The sequence below is a fragment of the Podarcis gaigeae genome (genome assembly GCF_964106915.1).
Source record: "Podarcis gaigeae genome assembly, chromosome: 1".
NCBI lineage: Eukaryota > Metazoa > Chordata > Lepidosauria > Squamata > Lacertidae > Podarcis > Podarcis gaigeae.
The window spans coordinates 17,167,800-17,184,658 of record NC_139678.1 but is presented as its reverse complement, the minus strand read 5'-3'; the positions used below and the strand labels follow the sequence as shown (position 1 = coordinate 17,184,658).

General features: G+C 44.3%; 2 protein-coding genes across 6 annotated transcripts in view; one reads left to right on the top strand and one right to left on the bottom strand.

Annotated features, from left to right (window-relative positions):
- The window catches only part of WARS1 (tryptophanyl-tRNA synthetase 1), a 28,182-nt gene extending 16,429 nt beyond the window's left edge, over positions 1–11,753 (bottom strand). Inside the window, exons 1-2 of one of the 4 annotated variants that reach the window (XM_083736053.1) lie at positions 11,390–11,687; positions 10,088–10,168 (exon numbers count right to left, since the gene is read on the bottom strand). The gene's annotated coding sequence lies outside the window, so the exon portion shown is untranslated. Of the gene's footprint in view, positions 1–8,308; positions 8,473–10,087; positions 10,169–11,389 lie in introns of those variants that run through there. The other 3 variants (XM_083736052.1, XM_083736055.1, XM_083736054.1) reach the window with 3 other exon arrangements.
- Positions 11,754–11,826: 73 nt separating this feature from the next.
- WDR25 (WD repeat domain 25) overlaps positions 11,827–16,859 on the top strand; it is a 100,928-nt gene continuing 95,895 nt past the window's right edge. Inside the window, exons 1-2 of one of the 2 annotated variants that reach the window (XM_083735762.1) lie at positions 11,827–11,936; positions 13,070–13,806. In XM_083735762.1, the coding sequence (XP_083591888.1) occupies positions 13,147–13,806 (660 nt within the window). In that variant the 5' untranslated portion in view covers positions 11,827–11,936; positions 13,070–13,146. Of the gene's footprint in view, positions 11,937–11,959; positions 12,060–13,069; positions 13,807–16,859 lie in introns of those variants that run through there. The other variant, XM_083735761.1, reaches the window with a different exon arrangement.

Here is a 16,859-nt window from a genome sequence, read left to right as displayed (position 1 = left end):
CAAAATACAGCCTTGTCGTACTCCTTTCCCAATTTTGAACCAATCAGTTGTTCCATATCCAGTTCTAACTGTAGCTTCTTGTCCCACATAGAGATTTCTCAGGAGACAGATGAGGTGATCTGGCACTCCCATTTCTTTAAGAACTTGCCATAGTTTGCCGTGGTCGACACAGTCAAAAGCTTTTGCATAGTCAATGAAGCAGAAGTAGATGTCTTTCTGGAACTCTCTAGCTTTCTCCATAATCCAGCGCATGTTTGCAATTTGGTCTCTGGTTCCTCTGCCTCTTCTAAATCCAGCTTGCACTTCTGGGAGTTCTCGGTCCACATACTGCTTGAGCCTTCCTTGTAGAATTTGAAGCATAACCTTGCTAGCGTGTGAAATGAGTGCAATTGTGCGGTAGTTGGAGCATTCTTTGGCACTGCCCTTCTTTGGGATTGGGATGTAGACTGATCTTCTCCAATCCTCTGGCCACTGCTGAGTTTTCCAAACTTGCTGGCATATTGAGTGTAGCACCTTAACAGCATCATCTTTTAAAATTTTAAATAGTTCAGCTGGAATGCCATCACTTCCACTGGCCTTGTTATTTGCAGTGCTTTCTAAGGCCCATTTGACTTCACTTTCCAGGATGTCTGGCTCAAGGTCAGCAACCACACTACCTGGGGTATACGAGACATCCATTTCTTTCTGGTATAATTCCTCTGTGTATTCTTGCCACCTCTTCTTGATGTCTTCTGCTTCTGTTAGGTCCTTTCCACTTTTGTCCTTTATTGTGGAAATCTTTGTACGAAATGTTCCTTTCATATCTCCAATTTTCTTGAACAGATCTCTGGTTCTTCCCATTCTATTGCTTTCCTCTATTTCTTTGCATTGCTCGTTTAAGAAGGTCTTCTTGTCTCTCCTTGCTATTCTTTGGAAATCTGCATTCAATTTCCTGTATCTTTCACCATCTCCCTCACATTTTGCTTGCCTTCTCTCCCCCGCTATTTGTAAGGCCTCATTGGACAGCCACTTTGCTTTCTTGCATTTCCTTTTCATTGGGATGGTTTTCGTTGCTGCCTCCTGTATAATGTTACGAGCCTCCATCCATAGTTCTTCAGGCATTCTGTCCACCAAATCTAAATCCTTAAACCTGTTCCTCACTTCCACTGTGTATTCATAAGGGATTTGACTTAGATTGTATCTTACCGGCCCAGTGGTTTTTCCTACTTTCTTCAGTTTAAGCTTGAATTTTGCTATAAGAAGCTGATGATCTGAGCCACAGTCAGCTCCAGGTCTTGTTTTTGCTGACTGTATAGAGCTTCTCCATCTTTGGCTGCAGAGAATATAATCAATCTGATTTCGATGCTGCCCATCTGGTGATGTCCATGTGTAGAGTCGTCTCTTGTGTTGTTGGAAAAGCGTGTTTGTGATGACCAGCTTGTTCTCTTGACAGAACTCTATTAGCCTTTGCCCTGCTTCGTTTTGATCTCCAAGGCCAAACTTGCCAGTTGTTCCTTTTATCTCTTGACTCCCTACTTTAGCATTCCAATCCCCTATAATGAGAAGAACATCCTTCTTTGGTGTCACTTCTATAAGGTCTTGTAAGTCTTCATAGAATTGGTCAATTTCAGTTTCTTCAGCACAAGTAGTTGGTGCATAAACTTGGATTACTGTGATGTTAAAAGGTCTGCCTTGGATTCGTATCGAGATCATTCTATCATTTTTGAGATTGCATCCCAGTACAGCTTTCGCCACTCTTTTGTTGACTATGAGGGCCACTCCATTTCTTTTATGGGTTTCTTGCCCACAGTAGTAGATATGATGGTCATCCGAACTGAATTCACCCATTCCCGTCCATTTTAGTTCACTGATGCCCAGGATGTCAATATTTATTCTTGCCATCTCATTTTTGACCACCTCCAACTTACCCAGGTTCATGGTTCTTACATTCCAGGTTCCTATGCAATATTTTTCTTTACAGCATTGGACTTTCCTTTCGCTTCCAGGCATATCCGCAACTGAGCGTCCTTTCGGCTTTGGCCCAGCCGCTTCATCAGCTCTGGATCTACTTGTACTTGCCCTCCGCTCTTCCCCAGTAGCATGTTGGACGCCTTCCGACCTGAGGGGCTCATCTTCCAGCGTCATATCTTTTATATGCCTGTTGTCTTTGTCCATGGAGTTTTCTTGGCAGGGATACTGGAGTGGCTTGCCGGTTCCTCCTCCAGGTGGATCACGTTTGGTCAAAACTCTCCACTATGACCTGTTCATCTTGGGTGCCCTGCTCGGCATAGTTCATAGCTTCTCTGAGTTCTTCAAGCCCCTTCGCCACGGCAAGGCAGTGATCCATGAAGGGGCCACAACAATTTAAAGTACATTAAAAACAGTTTTAAAACTTAAAATTAATATATGTACTCACAAAAGGGTGGGTTTTGAAAAGATACATCTCAGGTGTCAAAGGCCGGGGTAAAGAGGTGTGCTTTCAGCATTCGCTCAAAGCTGTTTAATAAAGTTGCCAGGCTCTCCTCTGTGGGGAGGAAGTTTTGCAATTTAGGAGCTGCCATAGAGCAGGCATAGGCAATCTTCGGCCCTCCAGATGTTTTGGACTACAATTCCCATCATCCCTGACCACTGTTCCCGTTGGCTAGGGATCATGGGAGTTGTAGACCAAAACATCTGGAGGGCCGAAGGTTGTCTATGCCTGCCATAGAGAATGAATGCCTTCTCCTTGGTGCTGTAGCTGGGAATGAATGCCCTCAACAGGTGCTGTAGCTGGGAAAAGGCATGCCTAGCCACCGAGGCCACCTGAGCCTCCAGTGACAGCACCCCAAGGTGTGGACCTGCTTCTTCCAGGGGAGTGCAATGCCATCCAGGAAGGTTGTCTCCCCACCTCCTGTACATGAAAACTGGGGACACATATCACCTCTGTCTTTTCAGGATTCAACTTCAATTTCTTGGCCCCTATCCAGCACATTACTGCTTGCAAGCACCACTCTAACATTGCATCTGCCTCTCCAGATTCAGAAGAAGAGAAGAAGAGTTTGGATTTGATATCCCGCTTTATCACTACCCTAAGGAGTCTCAAAGCGGCTAACATTCTCCTTACCCTTCCTCCCCCACAACAAACACTCTGTGAGGTGAGTGGGGATGAGAGACTTCAAAGAAGTGTGACTGGCCCAAGGTTACCCAGCAGCTGCATGTGGAGGAGCGGGGACGCAAACCCGGTTCACCAGATTATGAGTCTACCATTCTTAACCACTACACCCCACTAGAACAGAGAGATAAGAGTTGGGTGTCATCCAAATATTGATGACGCTTCATTCCAATGGCAGTTGCCAAAGGCTTCCTATAGATGTTAAATAGCATGGGGAACAAGGTGGAACCCTGCGGGACCCCACAAAACAACTCTCATGGTGCTGAACAGTAGCTTCCCAAGCTACTTTCTGGAAACAGAAAGAGGAAAGAGGAACTGTTGAACCACAGTGCCCCCAATCTCCATATCCTAGAGATGCTCCAGAAGGACACCATGATCAACAATAGGACTCCAGAAGGACACCATGATCAACACCATGATCAATAGATCTAGATCAAGGGAAGTAATAGTGCCACTGTATTCTGCTCTGGTCAGACCTCACCTGGAGTACTGTGTCCAGTTCTGGGCACCACAGTTCAAGAAGGACACTGACAAACTAGAATGTGTCCAGAGGAGGGCAACCAAAATGGTCAAAGGCCTGGAAACGATGCCTTATGAGGAACGGCTAAGGGAGCTGGGCATGTTTAGCCTGGAGAAGAGGAGGTTAAGGGGTGATATGATAGCCATGTTCCAATATATAAAAGGATGTCACATAGAGGAGGGAGAAAGGTTGTTTTCGGCTGCTCCAGAGAAGCGGACACGGAGCAATGGATCCAAACTACAAGAAAGAAGATTCCACCTAAACATTAGGAAGAACTTCCTGACAGTAAGAGCTGTTCGACAGTGGAATTTGCTGCCAAGGAGTGTGGTGGAGTCTCCTTCTTTGGAGGTCTTTAAGCAGAGGCTTGACAACCATATGTCAGGAGTGCTCTGATGGTGTTTCCTGCTTGGCAGGGGGTTGGACTCGATGGCCCTTGTGGTCTCTTCCAACTCTCTGATTCTATGAATATTAAAAGCTGCAAGGGATCAAGGAGAATGAGCAGGTTCATACTCCTCTATCTCTCTCCTGACAAATGTCTTCAACCAAGATGGTTTCAGTGCCATGGTCAGGCATGAAACCAGAATGGAATAGACTTGGAAGTTAAGTCCCGCAATATTCATGGGGCTTACTTCCAAAGTGCTGTTGTAGCCTTCAAAAGGAAGCCACAAGTCCCAGTGTGTAAGCATATCCTTTCACAGGCTTGAATTTTCAGCAATTTCTCCACAATTCCTTAAATCCCAATACAGCAATATCCCTTTTCACTGCAATACTCCTCCATTTGCTTGATTGCATCTCAAATATCACTTCTGGAACAAACACACCATACAATGAATCGAACTAAAGCCAATCAGTGTTTTAACTTGCTGAGTAAACCATTATTCTTGGAACTTGACTTGGGAATATCTGCTTTAGATTTATTAATTACACTTCTGCCTAGCTCTGCCTAGCTCTGTGGCTATGTGTATCATTGCTACTTTTTCCTCAACACTTAAAAAACAACAGAGTTTCATAGTATGCTTTGAGAATTCTATTCCACTCATCTACATGCCCTTATTACGATGCCAAATGCTTTGCCTTAGTCAATTACGCTTAAGCAAAAAATTACATGTAATAACTCTTCCATCTCCACTTCTCCACTCAAAAAATCTATTCTCATGGGATCTAATTTCAGTCTCAATTTTTCTTAGAAATTTTCTGCCAATCATTTTTAATGCATTTTACTTATTCAACAAATAAGTGAAATGGCAAACTTATACAATGTCTGCTTTTGAAATGAGGAAAAGACAGGGTATATTTACAATTTTCAGCCTTCAGTTTGTTTTTCAGATGAGCTCCCCAAAACTGATGCAAACTCTGGTAAGCTCTATCACTATCATTTCCCAAAAACACAGACAAAATGCCACCAGCTTCTGGACACCCTATGCACATCCTGCGTCATGCCATGCTCCAGAGGACTGGGAGAACCCTCAGAACATTCACCTTAATACAACGTTGACAATAGCCTTATGGAAATTACAATGGTCACAGTCCTAAAAAGAACCAACCCCGGATTTACTTTGTAAATGCTGTTCTATAACACTGGGTAAATGTTTGCTTATTTATCGCCCTCACCCTGCCCAACTCAGAAGAAAATGGTAGCGATGCTGAGTGTACCTCAATTATGGATCACAACCCCGGCCAACAGATTTTCAAGAGCTACATCCCACCGAATGGCAAGATAGAGCACACAACTAAATTTGAAACATCATCAGACAATACTTAGTCAACCATTCCTTAAGAAACGTACAAGACCGGCAGTTCTTTACTCTCCCCAGGCAGGTTGTTCCATTCCTGAACTGCTCACACAAATGCAAACTTTAGACCCCAGAAGGCAGAAAGCCCATCAGTTAAGGAAGTATTAAAACCCCACAGGTGCTCACTTTCCCTGGCTCCTGCTTAAACAGGTCAGTATCCCTGCCTTCTCTGTACAGTGGTACCTTTGGTTATGTACTTAATTCATTCGAGAGGTCTGTTCTTACCTGAAACTGTTCTTAACCTGAAGCACCACTTTAGCTAATGGGGCCTCCCTGCTGCTGCTGCGCCGCTGGAGCACAATTTCTGTTCTCATCCTGAAGCAAAGTTCTTAACCTGAAGCACTATTTCTGTGTTAGCGGAGTCTGTAACCTGAAGCGTATGTAACCTGAAGTGTATGTAACCCGAGGTACCACTGTATAGCACAAGGGAACACTGCATTTTAATTGCCCTTTTAAGGTTATAATACAGGGGTCAGCAAACTTTTTTAGGAGGGGGCTGGTCCACTGTCCTTCAGACCTTGGGGGGGACTGGACCCACTGCCTCCTGAAAGCACCCCCCTCCCGAAAGGCCCCCCTGCCTATGCCACTCACACCGCAGCCACCCACCGACGCTGCCTTGGCATCGGCGGCATCGGCGTCCTCTGTCTCGGTGGGGCACAGAGCTCCACGCAGCTGTTACTTTCTTCCCGCTTGGCCGCTTCCTCCCGCTTGGCCACCTTAGCGGGAAGGAAGAGGCGGTACCCAAATGCCGCTGGACTGGGTGGTGGAGGCAGCCTCCGTGCTGCTGCCGCTTCCTTCCCGCTTGGCCGCGTCCTCCCGGTCAGACGCCTCAGCAGGAAGGAAGGGACGGCGCACAGAGGCGTCCACGGCTTCTGACTGGCTGCAGGAGCTTCCTGCAGCCAATCAGAAGCCATGCCACGGAGGTCAGTCTCCGTGCGGCAAGGCCTCTGTGCTGCGCCTGTTTAGAGCAGGGATTGACCGAGCGGGCGGCAGGGTCTGCAAGGTTCGCAGGCCAGATTAACGAGCTTGGTGGGCCGTATCCAGCCCGCGGGCCTTAGTTTGACAACCTCTGCTATAATATATAAGAAGATTTACATTAATGTTCTTTGCTCACTCCATTACAAAATCAATAAATATTAACGTGTCAAAGTGTACGATTAACAGTGTATTGTTAAATCACTAGCATAAGCAAAAATGCCCCAATCTTTCAGAATGAAGCAAGAGAGTACAGATTTTCAGGCAATGTACCCAGGAGCCCTGGAATTCCTTGGAAGCTTACCAGAGCCTCCTCAATCTGAAAATCAATAATGATTGTCAAGCTGTTCTGCAAGGCAGTTTCCCTCCCCGTTTCCACCACCTGCAATGTGCCATAAAGTGCATATTAGGAGTATTCTAGGGCATATTCTCAATTTGTGTGAGTCCATAAGCCCAGCTGTTATATGTGAACCCTAAGATAACTCCCCAAACCCTCTGCAAGACATAAGAGGTTCCATGGCAAATACGCAAGTTGTGTACAATATTCCTTATCAGGGAAATAGTTGTTGAAAAGCCTCCCAGAAGGTAGAAAATGTGAAAACCAGAGCAGTAACACACTCATGCAGATGGTCAGCCACAGTGCCCCTTCAAATGTTTGTTTGGAGGGCAGGGGGAGAGGTGACTGGGAGGCAACTTCAATCACTAACAAGGGTCTGTCAGAAAATAGCAAGCAGTTCAGCCTTCTTCCAAGTGTCTAAGTATACAGTGGAAGCTCGGGTTGCGAACATGATTCGTGTGGGATGCACATTCACAACCCGCAGTGTCTGCAATCCGCAGCAGCGCATCTGTGCATGTGGGGTGGTGATTCGGAACATCTGCGCATGCGCAAAGCGCAATTTAGTGCTTCCGCGACCCCCAAAACCCGGAAGTAACCTGTTCCGGTACTTCCGGGTTTTGGCGGTCCGCAACCCGAAAAAATGCGACCTGAAGCGTCTGTAACCCGAGGTATGATTGCACACAGCTCTCAATTTGGGCTCTTATTGTACACTCTGTGCTTTATCTTATTGGTCTGCTAACTGACTGCATTTTGGTGGGAGGTCTCTGCCCAAAAAATAATGTTTTGTGTTGCATTTTATTAATGCTTTAAATTATTATCTTGTGTTTTAATATTGCAGTTTACTCTGTGCCCTGTAAATGGTACCGGGAACATGTGCTGATGGGTAGCTATATAAATACAGCAATAAATAGTAATTAACTTTTTTTAAAAAATAGCTTGTAGCACTGTCTGGTGAATAGTAAGAAAGGCTTGGAACTATTAGCACTCAGTACTTTAAGTGTTCAAAGCACTTATATTACGTTATCTCAGTAGATCCATATTAACATATTCTGTGGAAGAGGCAAACTTTGAACCCAAGATTTTGGGGTTGACAGCTTAGTCTGCAAAGGCAGCTCTTTTTGACAGACATGATTGCTAGGTGCATGTTATTAATTCCTTCAATAATCATGGAAAGTCTGTATGACATATACATGCCTTAAAAAGACCTGTGCATGGAATGCTGCGAACCCTAATTGGGACAATGCTGATGACTCTCAGCCTGCTCAACTCACAAGTTCAGAGTCAGCCTTGTAAGTAATGCTATTTCTCAATTGGATTATCCCACTTTTTGGAATAGGGCCAGGAGAGACAACCGCCATGAGATGCCATGACAGACCAGTGATTCACTGGTTTCCTCTGAATTGCAGCAGCTTTCCAGGATCTCAGAAAGAAGTCTCTTTGCTAGCCTGGCTACAGGAGATGTGACCACTAGGGAGCATGGAGAGAGACTGTAGCTCATTAATCCAGGGCATGCTATGTAGGCAGAAAGTCCCAGTTTCAATACTCCACATTACCTTTAAAAGAGGGATCAAATAGCAGCTGACAGGAAAGATCTTCGCCAAAGACCCTGGGAAACTGCTGAGCTAGATGAACAAAAGTCTGACCTTGTGTAAGGAAGCTTCCTATGTTCTCCAAATCCACCTGCAACTCCTTCTGGCCCCTCTCCTGGGTGAACAGCTTTCTTAAATAAAATAAAAAAGCCCTTCTTAAAAGATGTAAGGGGACACCAAATCCAAATGTGGAATAATGGTTATGAATTGTGAAGCCTCTGGTATGAATTTTTCCTCTGCCAAGAGCTCACCAGGTGACCTTAGGCAAGCCTCTTTTATCTCTGTCTCAGTTCCCCCTCTGCCGTAGCAGAGGTATAATAACGATGACTTACCTTGCAGTGTTGGTGTAAGGATGATAGTACATGTGATATATAGTACATGTGAACTTCAAGCATGTAAAATGTTTTTAAAACACTGGCAAGGACTATACAAATGCCAAGTATCATCATATTCTGGTTACAGTGATCTAAGAAACTCAGTGCCCGGTCTCAGGGTGGACAAAAAGGTCACATACAATGTTTGCCATTAGGCAAAGAAAGTGGTGACAGTGGGAGTGGAAGCAGAGATCATGCCTCCTCAAGATGGTCCAGACACACAAGTCTTCTTTCCTTCAGAAAGGGACTCCAACCAAGCAATTCCCCTATGAGGTAATGCTACATTTGGGGCATGATAGAGGTATATAAGATTACACCTGGTGCAGAGGAAGTGGATAGGGAGACTGACTGACTGGTTGATTTCTCTCTGTCTCTCATAATAGCAGAATCTGAGGCCACTCAGTGAATGTTGGAAGATTCAGGACAATCAAAAATTATTTTTTTCCATAAAAAATATATAATGCTTGATTGCAGAAAAAACCTCAAAGCAGCTTGTACAAGAAAAACAAGACAATAACATTTTCACTAAAGATTCACAACCATAATTTAAAACACAGAGGAAGTTAAAACCACAATAGAATAGACCAAAACAAATTAAAATTCCTACAAACTTTCTAAACATCTGAGTAAAGGTAAAGGTACCCCCTGACTGTTAGATCCAGTCATGGACGACTCTGGGGTTGTATGCTCATCTCGCTATATAGGCGGAGGGAGCCAGCGTTTGTCCGCAGACAGCTTCCGGGTCATGTGGCCAGCATGACTAAGCCACTTCTGGTGAACCAGAGCAGTGCACGGAAACGCCATTTATCTTCCCACCGGAGCGGTACCTATTTGTCTACTTGCACTTTTATCTACTTGCACTTTCAAACTGTTAGGTTGGCAGGAGCTGGGACTAAGCAATGGGAGCTCACCCCGTCGCGTGGATTTGAACCGCCAACCTTGTGATCGGCAAGCCCAAGAGGCTCAGTGGTTTAGACCACAGCACCACCTGCGTCCCAAACATCTGAGTAGGCTTGCCTAAATAAGAAACATCTTCAGCAGGCACTGAAAATAATATAATGAAGACACCTGCCTGATATCAAAAGGCAGGGAGTTCAAAGATGTTGGTGCCGCCACACTAAATGACAGAGTTCTTACAGATGCAGTCCAGGTATTATGTGGCACCTGTAAAAGTGCCAATTCTGCTGATAGAAGTGGTTGAGTGGGCACATATGGGGTGAGGAGATCTTGTAGTCAGCTAAACAGATCCCAAGATGTTAAAGGCTTTATAGTATCTTTCCCACACAGGGAACACTGCTGAACTATGGCATTTTTTCCTACAAGTATAGCCAGTTCTACTTTTCTAGAAAAAAGAGACGCTGGAACTCACCACAAACGCCTCCCTTGTTCTCTTATAACAGCAATGGCACCTACCTGGGAGGTGCCAGAACTTAGTTCTGGTGAGTTCCAGCTGGAAAAAAGCCCTGTAATTAGTGATGAACAAGTATGGTACCCACTAAGGAAGAGCGGCAGTTTAAAATGCTTGAATATGCTGACTTGGCAGGTATAACGAATAGGATAAGAGAAAAGGATTATAAGTAGGATTGGAAAATGTTTATTGAATATTTTAGGATCCGGTATAAACAAGTAAATAACCTAGCAGGTCTTCAGTAAATCCCGCAGAATAGGAGCTAATACAAATCAACAGAGGAAGGAATTAGAAGATTAGAAATGTAGAATACGTGGTTTAATAGGAAAAATAAAGAAACCAGGAAAAGGGTGGAAGGGAAGTCACCAGGTATACAGCTGTAAGTCCAGATTGGTATGAAAGTTGTACAACTGGGGGGGTGGAGGGAAGGGGATGTAGGATGTGCTGTTTTTCTTTTCTGTTTCTGTATTAAAAATGTAAATATTTTTTTTAAAAAAGGAGACAAGGTGAGGCAACTGCCTCAGGCCACAGGATCCACAGGGGGAGCAGATCCAGATGTAGATCCCCCCCCCGCTTGCTCCTGATGTAGTTCTTCCCTCACCCCTTCTTCCCTGGTGGGGAGGCGTGTGTGTGTCGGCATTTGGGGAGGGCGGTGTGACTCAGGCAGGGCCGGGTTTAGGTTTGTTGAGGCCCTAGGTTGCATTTTAATATTTCAATATTTTAATGTTGTATTTAATGTTGTATTTTAATCTTGTTTTTAAGTTGTACTGTATTCATTCAACTTGTTTTTATTATTGCTTGTTGGCTGGGGAGGGTGGGGTATAAATAAAAATTATTATTATTATTATTATTAGGTTTGATGGGGCTTTTTATAAGTCCAGCTCTCAGACCTAACAGGTATCTAAAGCCATTTGAACATAACAAATAGGAGCCTACACAACCATAGCTGTCAACTTTCCCCTTTTCTTGCAAGGAATCCTATTCGGAATAAGGGAATTTCCCTTAAAAAGAGGGAAACGTTGACAGCTATGTACACAACACAAACCACTACTGCTGCATGTAGGTTTTATTTTATTTTATTAATCTTATATTTTGGAAATGTACATCCAGGGATTTTTTCCCCTTTAATTTTTTTTGGGGGGCCCCCAAGAGAGTGGGGCCCTGTCTTTTTTTTGGGGGGGGGAACTACATGAGAGGAGAAGAATGGGTCAGTTGGGCGACGGGTCGGACCCCCACGGTCTTCCCCCCCCCCCAGCTCCTCACCTGCCTCAGGAGACAGCCACTTCTCTAAGCGCCTCTGGAAGAAGCCGCGATTCCCCTTTGCATCAGCCAAGTGCGTCGCTCATCGCCGTCCGGGCGGAAAACACGCACCTGAGCCCGGAACCACCGGTGAAGAGGAGCGAGAGAGGACAGCTAGGCCCATGCCCAGAACTGCGGAAGGGAGGAGGCGAGGTCTTCGGTGAGAGCCGCTCCGTAAGCCGAAGGGGGCGAGCAAACAAACAAAAACACACAGAACGAAGGACGTCGGTGAAGGGGGTACCAGGGGGCCCCGGACCGTTCGACGCCGGGTCGAGTTTCCTGGGGGAACCGTTTCAGTGGGAGGCACCTGCCCACGCTGCGAAGCCGAGCGGCAAGCAGCGCGGAGGGAGGCTGCGTGAGGGCGGTGTTACCGTGAAAGGGGTCCCCCCGTGCATGGAAACCGGTCCTGGTCCCTTCTTGGCAGACATTGGCTGCAGGCAGTACCGGCGGAGCTGCTTCGCGTGGCACTCGGGCCGCTTTGAAGCGGGGGAAAGGAGGTTTTTTATGCAAAGTACGTGCTCAAAGCGCCCCTGTTTCACAACTCTTGTTACTGTAGCTAAGCTTAATATAGTTGTAGAAAGCCTTGCTGTATGGCTACCTTGTAATACAGTCGCCCAATCCCCTCCCCCAAAGTGTATGCATGTATATTTGTGTTTTGGGGGGTCTACTGGCAAACACAGGTTTTGATATAGATCTAACAATTCTGCTAGTTTTATACATTCCGGGGTGGGGTAGGTGAAAGGTATTTGCATGCCACACTCAAATTTTCCTTCTTCATGGTGGTGGCATATTGATAACAGAATTATCTACAGTCTTTAGGTAACAGGAAAACGTGCGCTTTGAAAGCTAAGCTTTCCACAACATTTTAGAGAATGTGCCAGTTCCACAGAAGTGCTTTTTTGACCCTTGGATGCTGCTTTTTTGCAGTTGTTTTTTTTTTTGAAGTGTCCCTGGCTTCCAACAGATACATATTTCTTGTCATAATTCAGTTTCATTCAGTGTTTATGTATGGAATTGTTAAGAGCTGCCCTTGAAAGGTTCAGCTGTAAAAAATAAGAATGTGCTTCAGCAGGGTGCTGCGCTAATTTTAGCAGCAGCACACTTATCTGTTCATAATTGATACATTATTAATGATAAGTTAAAAAACAAATGGTCACACATAGTCTTGAGCCCACTGCCAATTCATTAAGCAAAGAGACAATTAAATGCATCTGTTTATTTATTTATCCATCTGTTTTATTATTTTCCAGTGATGGTTGTTCCCTGCACTTGCTTTTTCAGAAAACCAAATGTTGTGGGGAGCACACGTACATTCCCTTGCTCGTTATGATACAGGTTTGCTGCTGAGAAAAGCCATTTGAACACTAAAGCTAGCTGGCTCTCTGATTCAGTACTTTCTCATTAAATGTTTGCAGTTTTCTTTTGAGTAAAAAATATTCAAATTACTGGAATTGTCTTGGGGTGGCCATGGTTATTTTCAGGCTGTTAATGTAAACTGGAATGTGTTAACTTAATTAAATATTTAATTATGAACATAGTTATGTGGAAAGTCACGAACCACCCTGGTTTGTAAGTATGAAAGTATTCTATGTCTCTTTGACTGAAAAAATGAGTTATTTAAAGTGAATTTCCTTAAATTTGTAGATTTTCATCGCAGAAGCTTTTCACTGTTTATGAAGATCTAAAGGGACAATTTAGAGAATTCTGTTGCAGCCGACTTGATGAACCCCTCACTTGTTGCTTACGAAGATTCAGACTCTGAGACAGAGGATAGGGAATCTGAAGATGCCACTGCCAGTGGAATAAATGTTACAAATTCTGCTATGACTGCTGCTCTGCCTTGTGATGGGACAGTCAAAATTTCTGATAGCACATTCCAACCTGTGGAATACATTGGCAGTTCAAGGAGTAACATGTTTCATGAAGATACTCTTCTCCGGCACCTAAAACCTAATAAAAACTATACGGCAACCACACTTCTTAAGAAATTACAGCCTGATACACCTAGACTATTTTCTGCAAATGAGAGTTACTCTCAGAAGAGGCCCTGCGATTACAGCGAAGTTACTATACAAGGGCTGAGACCATATATCCCTAAAAGACTGCGGCAGGAAAAATATCCACTTCTTTGTGAAGCTGAAGACAGTGGCCAGAGCACAAGTTGGGCAGCCAAACATGATACAGCAGGAGAACAGATGTCCTTTAATACTTCCCAATATATTATGCCATACATAGGTTCCAAGTATGGGATAACTGAAATTCCTAGGAACCTGGTATTTCAGATGTCTGATCACAGCGGTCCAGTTAATGTGGTCCAGTGGTGCCCTGTGCAGAAGTGGAGCCACATGTTGCTCTCTGCATCTATGGATAAAACTGTCAAGGTAATATGTTGCAGAGTGAATGTGTTTGTGTCTTTTTGATGGAAAATTAGCATTTATTCCCCATGGGAAAAGAGGTGGGAATCTAATCAATTTTAAAAGTCTCTAGTGTGTCCCTGTGAGCCTTTTTTCTGCAGAACTGGCAGATTCATGTAGAATTGTGTAGGCACCTGTCTGTTATGCAGTGCAGTCTGCATTTACTCTGACAGAGTTTATGTACTGATGGAAATTATGGACTGCTGAACTCTGACATTAGTTCTAGTAAGTCAGAGAGAAACTGTAGATGGAGCTGGTGCATTGTTCCTTTAAAAAACTAGAGGATTCCCCCCCCCCCCCTTTCTACCTTCTTAGTTGTGAGGAAATGGGAGCAGCAGAATTCTCAGTGCTCTTGCAGGAGACCAAGGAGATCTATATTTAGATTCAAAGGAATCTAAATATAGCACCTGTGACGCTGCTGATGTCAGCAGGCGCAGCATGGCACACTAAAGTCCCTCCTTGCCCTCTGATCTGGCCTCTGGTTGGCTATATGAGGGCGCCTTCAAATGCTTATTTCCCCAGGTATGGTAGTGGCTAATTGGCAGGTGGTAATGGTAGACAGGAACACCCACACAAGAGGAGCCAGTTTGTGTGTGTAGTAGACAGTGCCCCATTGGTTGCAAAAAATAAAAAATAAAAATCCAAAGCTGTCATTTGCTCTTTGAGACAGGGGGAATCCAGGTGCATGTGTTTCTAACTGCCACCTGCAAGGAAATAATAGGTTGAAGAGGCAAGGGTTTCTATGTCCCTGTACTGGTTCCCCCAAGTAAATTGGAGCCACTTGCTGTAATTGCACTGTTTACTGATAGGAAAGGACTGATGGATGAAAAAATGAAGGATAACCTCAGCTCTCCCAATAACATTTTGATATGTGCTGCAGGGAAACAAAAGGAGAAATGAAGGGAGTCCTATAAGGAGAAATCAACAGGTGATAATTTTAGGAATTTTCCATTACGGAATTTCCGGGTAATCAATTTTGTGGCTTAAATTACCTTGTCTGGCAACCTGGTGCAAGAGAGAGCATAAGCTGAAATAGCTAAGACTGCAATATATATTTTTAGGCAAGTGGAGTAGAGCCAGTGATGGGATCTTGAGGCTTCCCTGGAGTTTAGGTTTATCACTACTGATTAATACAAGAAAAAGAGCACAGGCATAGGATATGAATTTACATAAAGAGCCTGCTGTATTAAGCCAAAGACCCCTAATCAAACATTCAGTACTCACAGATAACCAGATGCCCACAGGCAGGACATGAGTGCAATAGTACACTCCCCACTTACGACTCTTAGCAGTTGGTATTCATAGACATACTATCTCTGATGCTGCCCGTAATGTACTGTATGGCTATCAAGGCAAGTAGCTGTTGATAACCTGATTCCATGTATTTGTCTAGTCCTCCTTTTAAGCCTTGCAAGCTGGTGGCCATTACTACATCTTGTGATAGCAAATTCCACGATTTAACTATGCACTGTGTGAAGAAGCTCTTCCTTTTGCCTGGTCTGAATTTGAATTTGTAGGGACATGATTCCCATGCGCTGCAGCTGTCATGCCTACTGTCAGACATCCAGCCCAGTAATGTCTGCTCTGATTTGGCAGCAACTCTCCAAAGTCTTAAGTTGACATCTTTTTCATACGGTTCATCTGTTCCATCTCTGATATCTGAGATCCTTTAATTATAAATGTCCTGGTTTAGTTCTTAACGTGCTGCATGCAAACCATCCTGAATTGCTCCCCATAACTGTTCCCTTTCCGCAGATCCCACTGTACAAAGTTGGCTAGAACAGTTGTTGTTCATTGCCCCCAACTGCAGCCAACGTTCCATTTGCTATTTCAGTGGCTTTTTCCAGACTCCATATCCTTGCACTGTACCCATAGAAGTAAGCATAAGCAGCTGTAACAACCCCTCCATCCACTTTTGTGTTGAAACAACTGAGCCTCAAATCCTAGAACAAAACGAATTATTAAAGAAGAAGAGGTGAGCCCCCCTGTGTCATACAAAATTTCTAATTTGCCTCTGAGTTTCTGAGACTTATTCCAAGACTTATAATTTTCCTAAAAACTTCTTTCTTTGAATGGATACAAATGACTACTCATGTCAGCCTTATAATTAAAGTTCTTAGACGTTTTTTAGGTTTGCTGTAATGACGCTTGCTTTGCATTATAAGGTTTTAGTGGAAAGCTTATGTGGTGTCCTCCTGCTGCTAATTCTAGCTCTTTACATCAGCGGGTGAATAATCTGTGTTTTGCTGTCCTTAATGCCTCATTTCTAGCTTTTGCAAAAGTACTTAGGTTGTCACAAAGGGATATATGTATGCACCACTTTTTCTTTGACTGACGTGAGACTTTGCTTTCTTGCACTGCTTTTCAATTAACTGGAGGAGATAATAGTGAGACTAGAAACCATGAGACCATCTACTTGGTATAAACACAGAAGCATTTATTTTACTGTATGGATTGGGTCCAGGCTACCTGAAGGACTGTGCCAGTATGGTGTAGTGGTTAGGAGCGATAGACTCGTAATCTGGTGACCCGGGTTCGATTCCCTGCTCCTCCACATTCAGCTGCTAGGTGACCTTGGGCTAGTCACACTTCTCTGAAGTCTCTCAGCCCCACTCACCTCACAGAGTGTTTGTTGTGGGGGAGGAAGGGAAAGGAGGTTGTTAGCCGCTTTGAGACTCCTTAGGGTAGTGATAAAGTAGGATATCAAATCCAATCTCTTCTTCTCTTATCTATGAGCCTGCCTGGGCTTTGAGATCTTCTGGGGAGACCTTTCTCTTGGCCCTACCACCTCACAAGCACATTTAGTCAGGATGCAAGATAGGGAGTTCTTGGTGGCTGCTGCCAGATTGTGGAACTCATTCTAGTATGAGGCTAAGCTGGCCTCCTCTTTGCTATACTTTTTGTCAGTAGGTAAATACTTTTTTGTTCCAACTAATTGGCTGTTGTGTCAGGGTCTACTGAGGGTGGATGTTCTACTTTGTGTGTGTGTAAAGCCATCAGGTCCAGTCATGACCAACTCT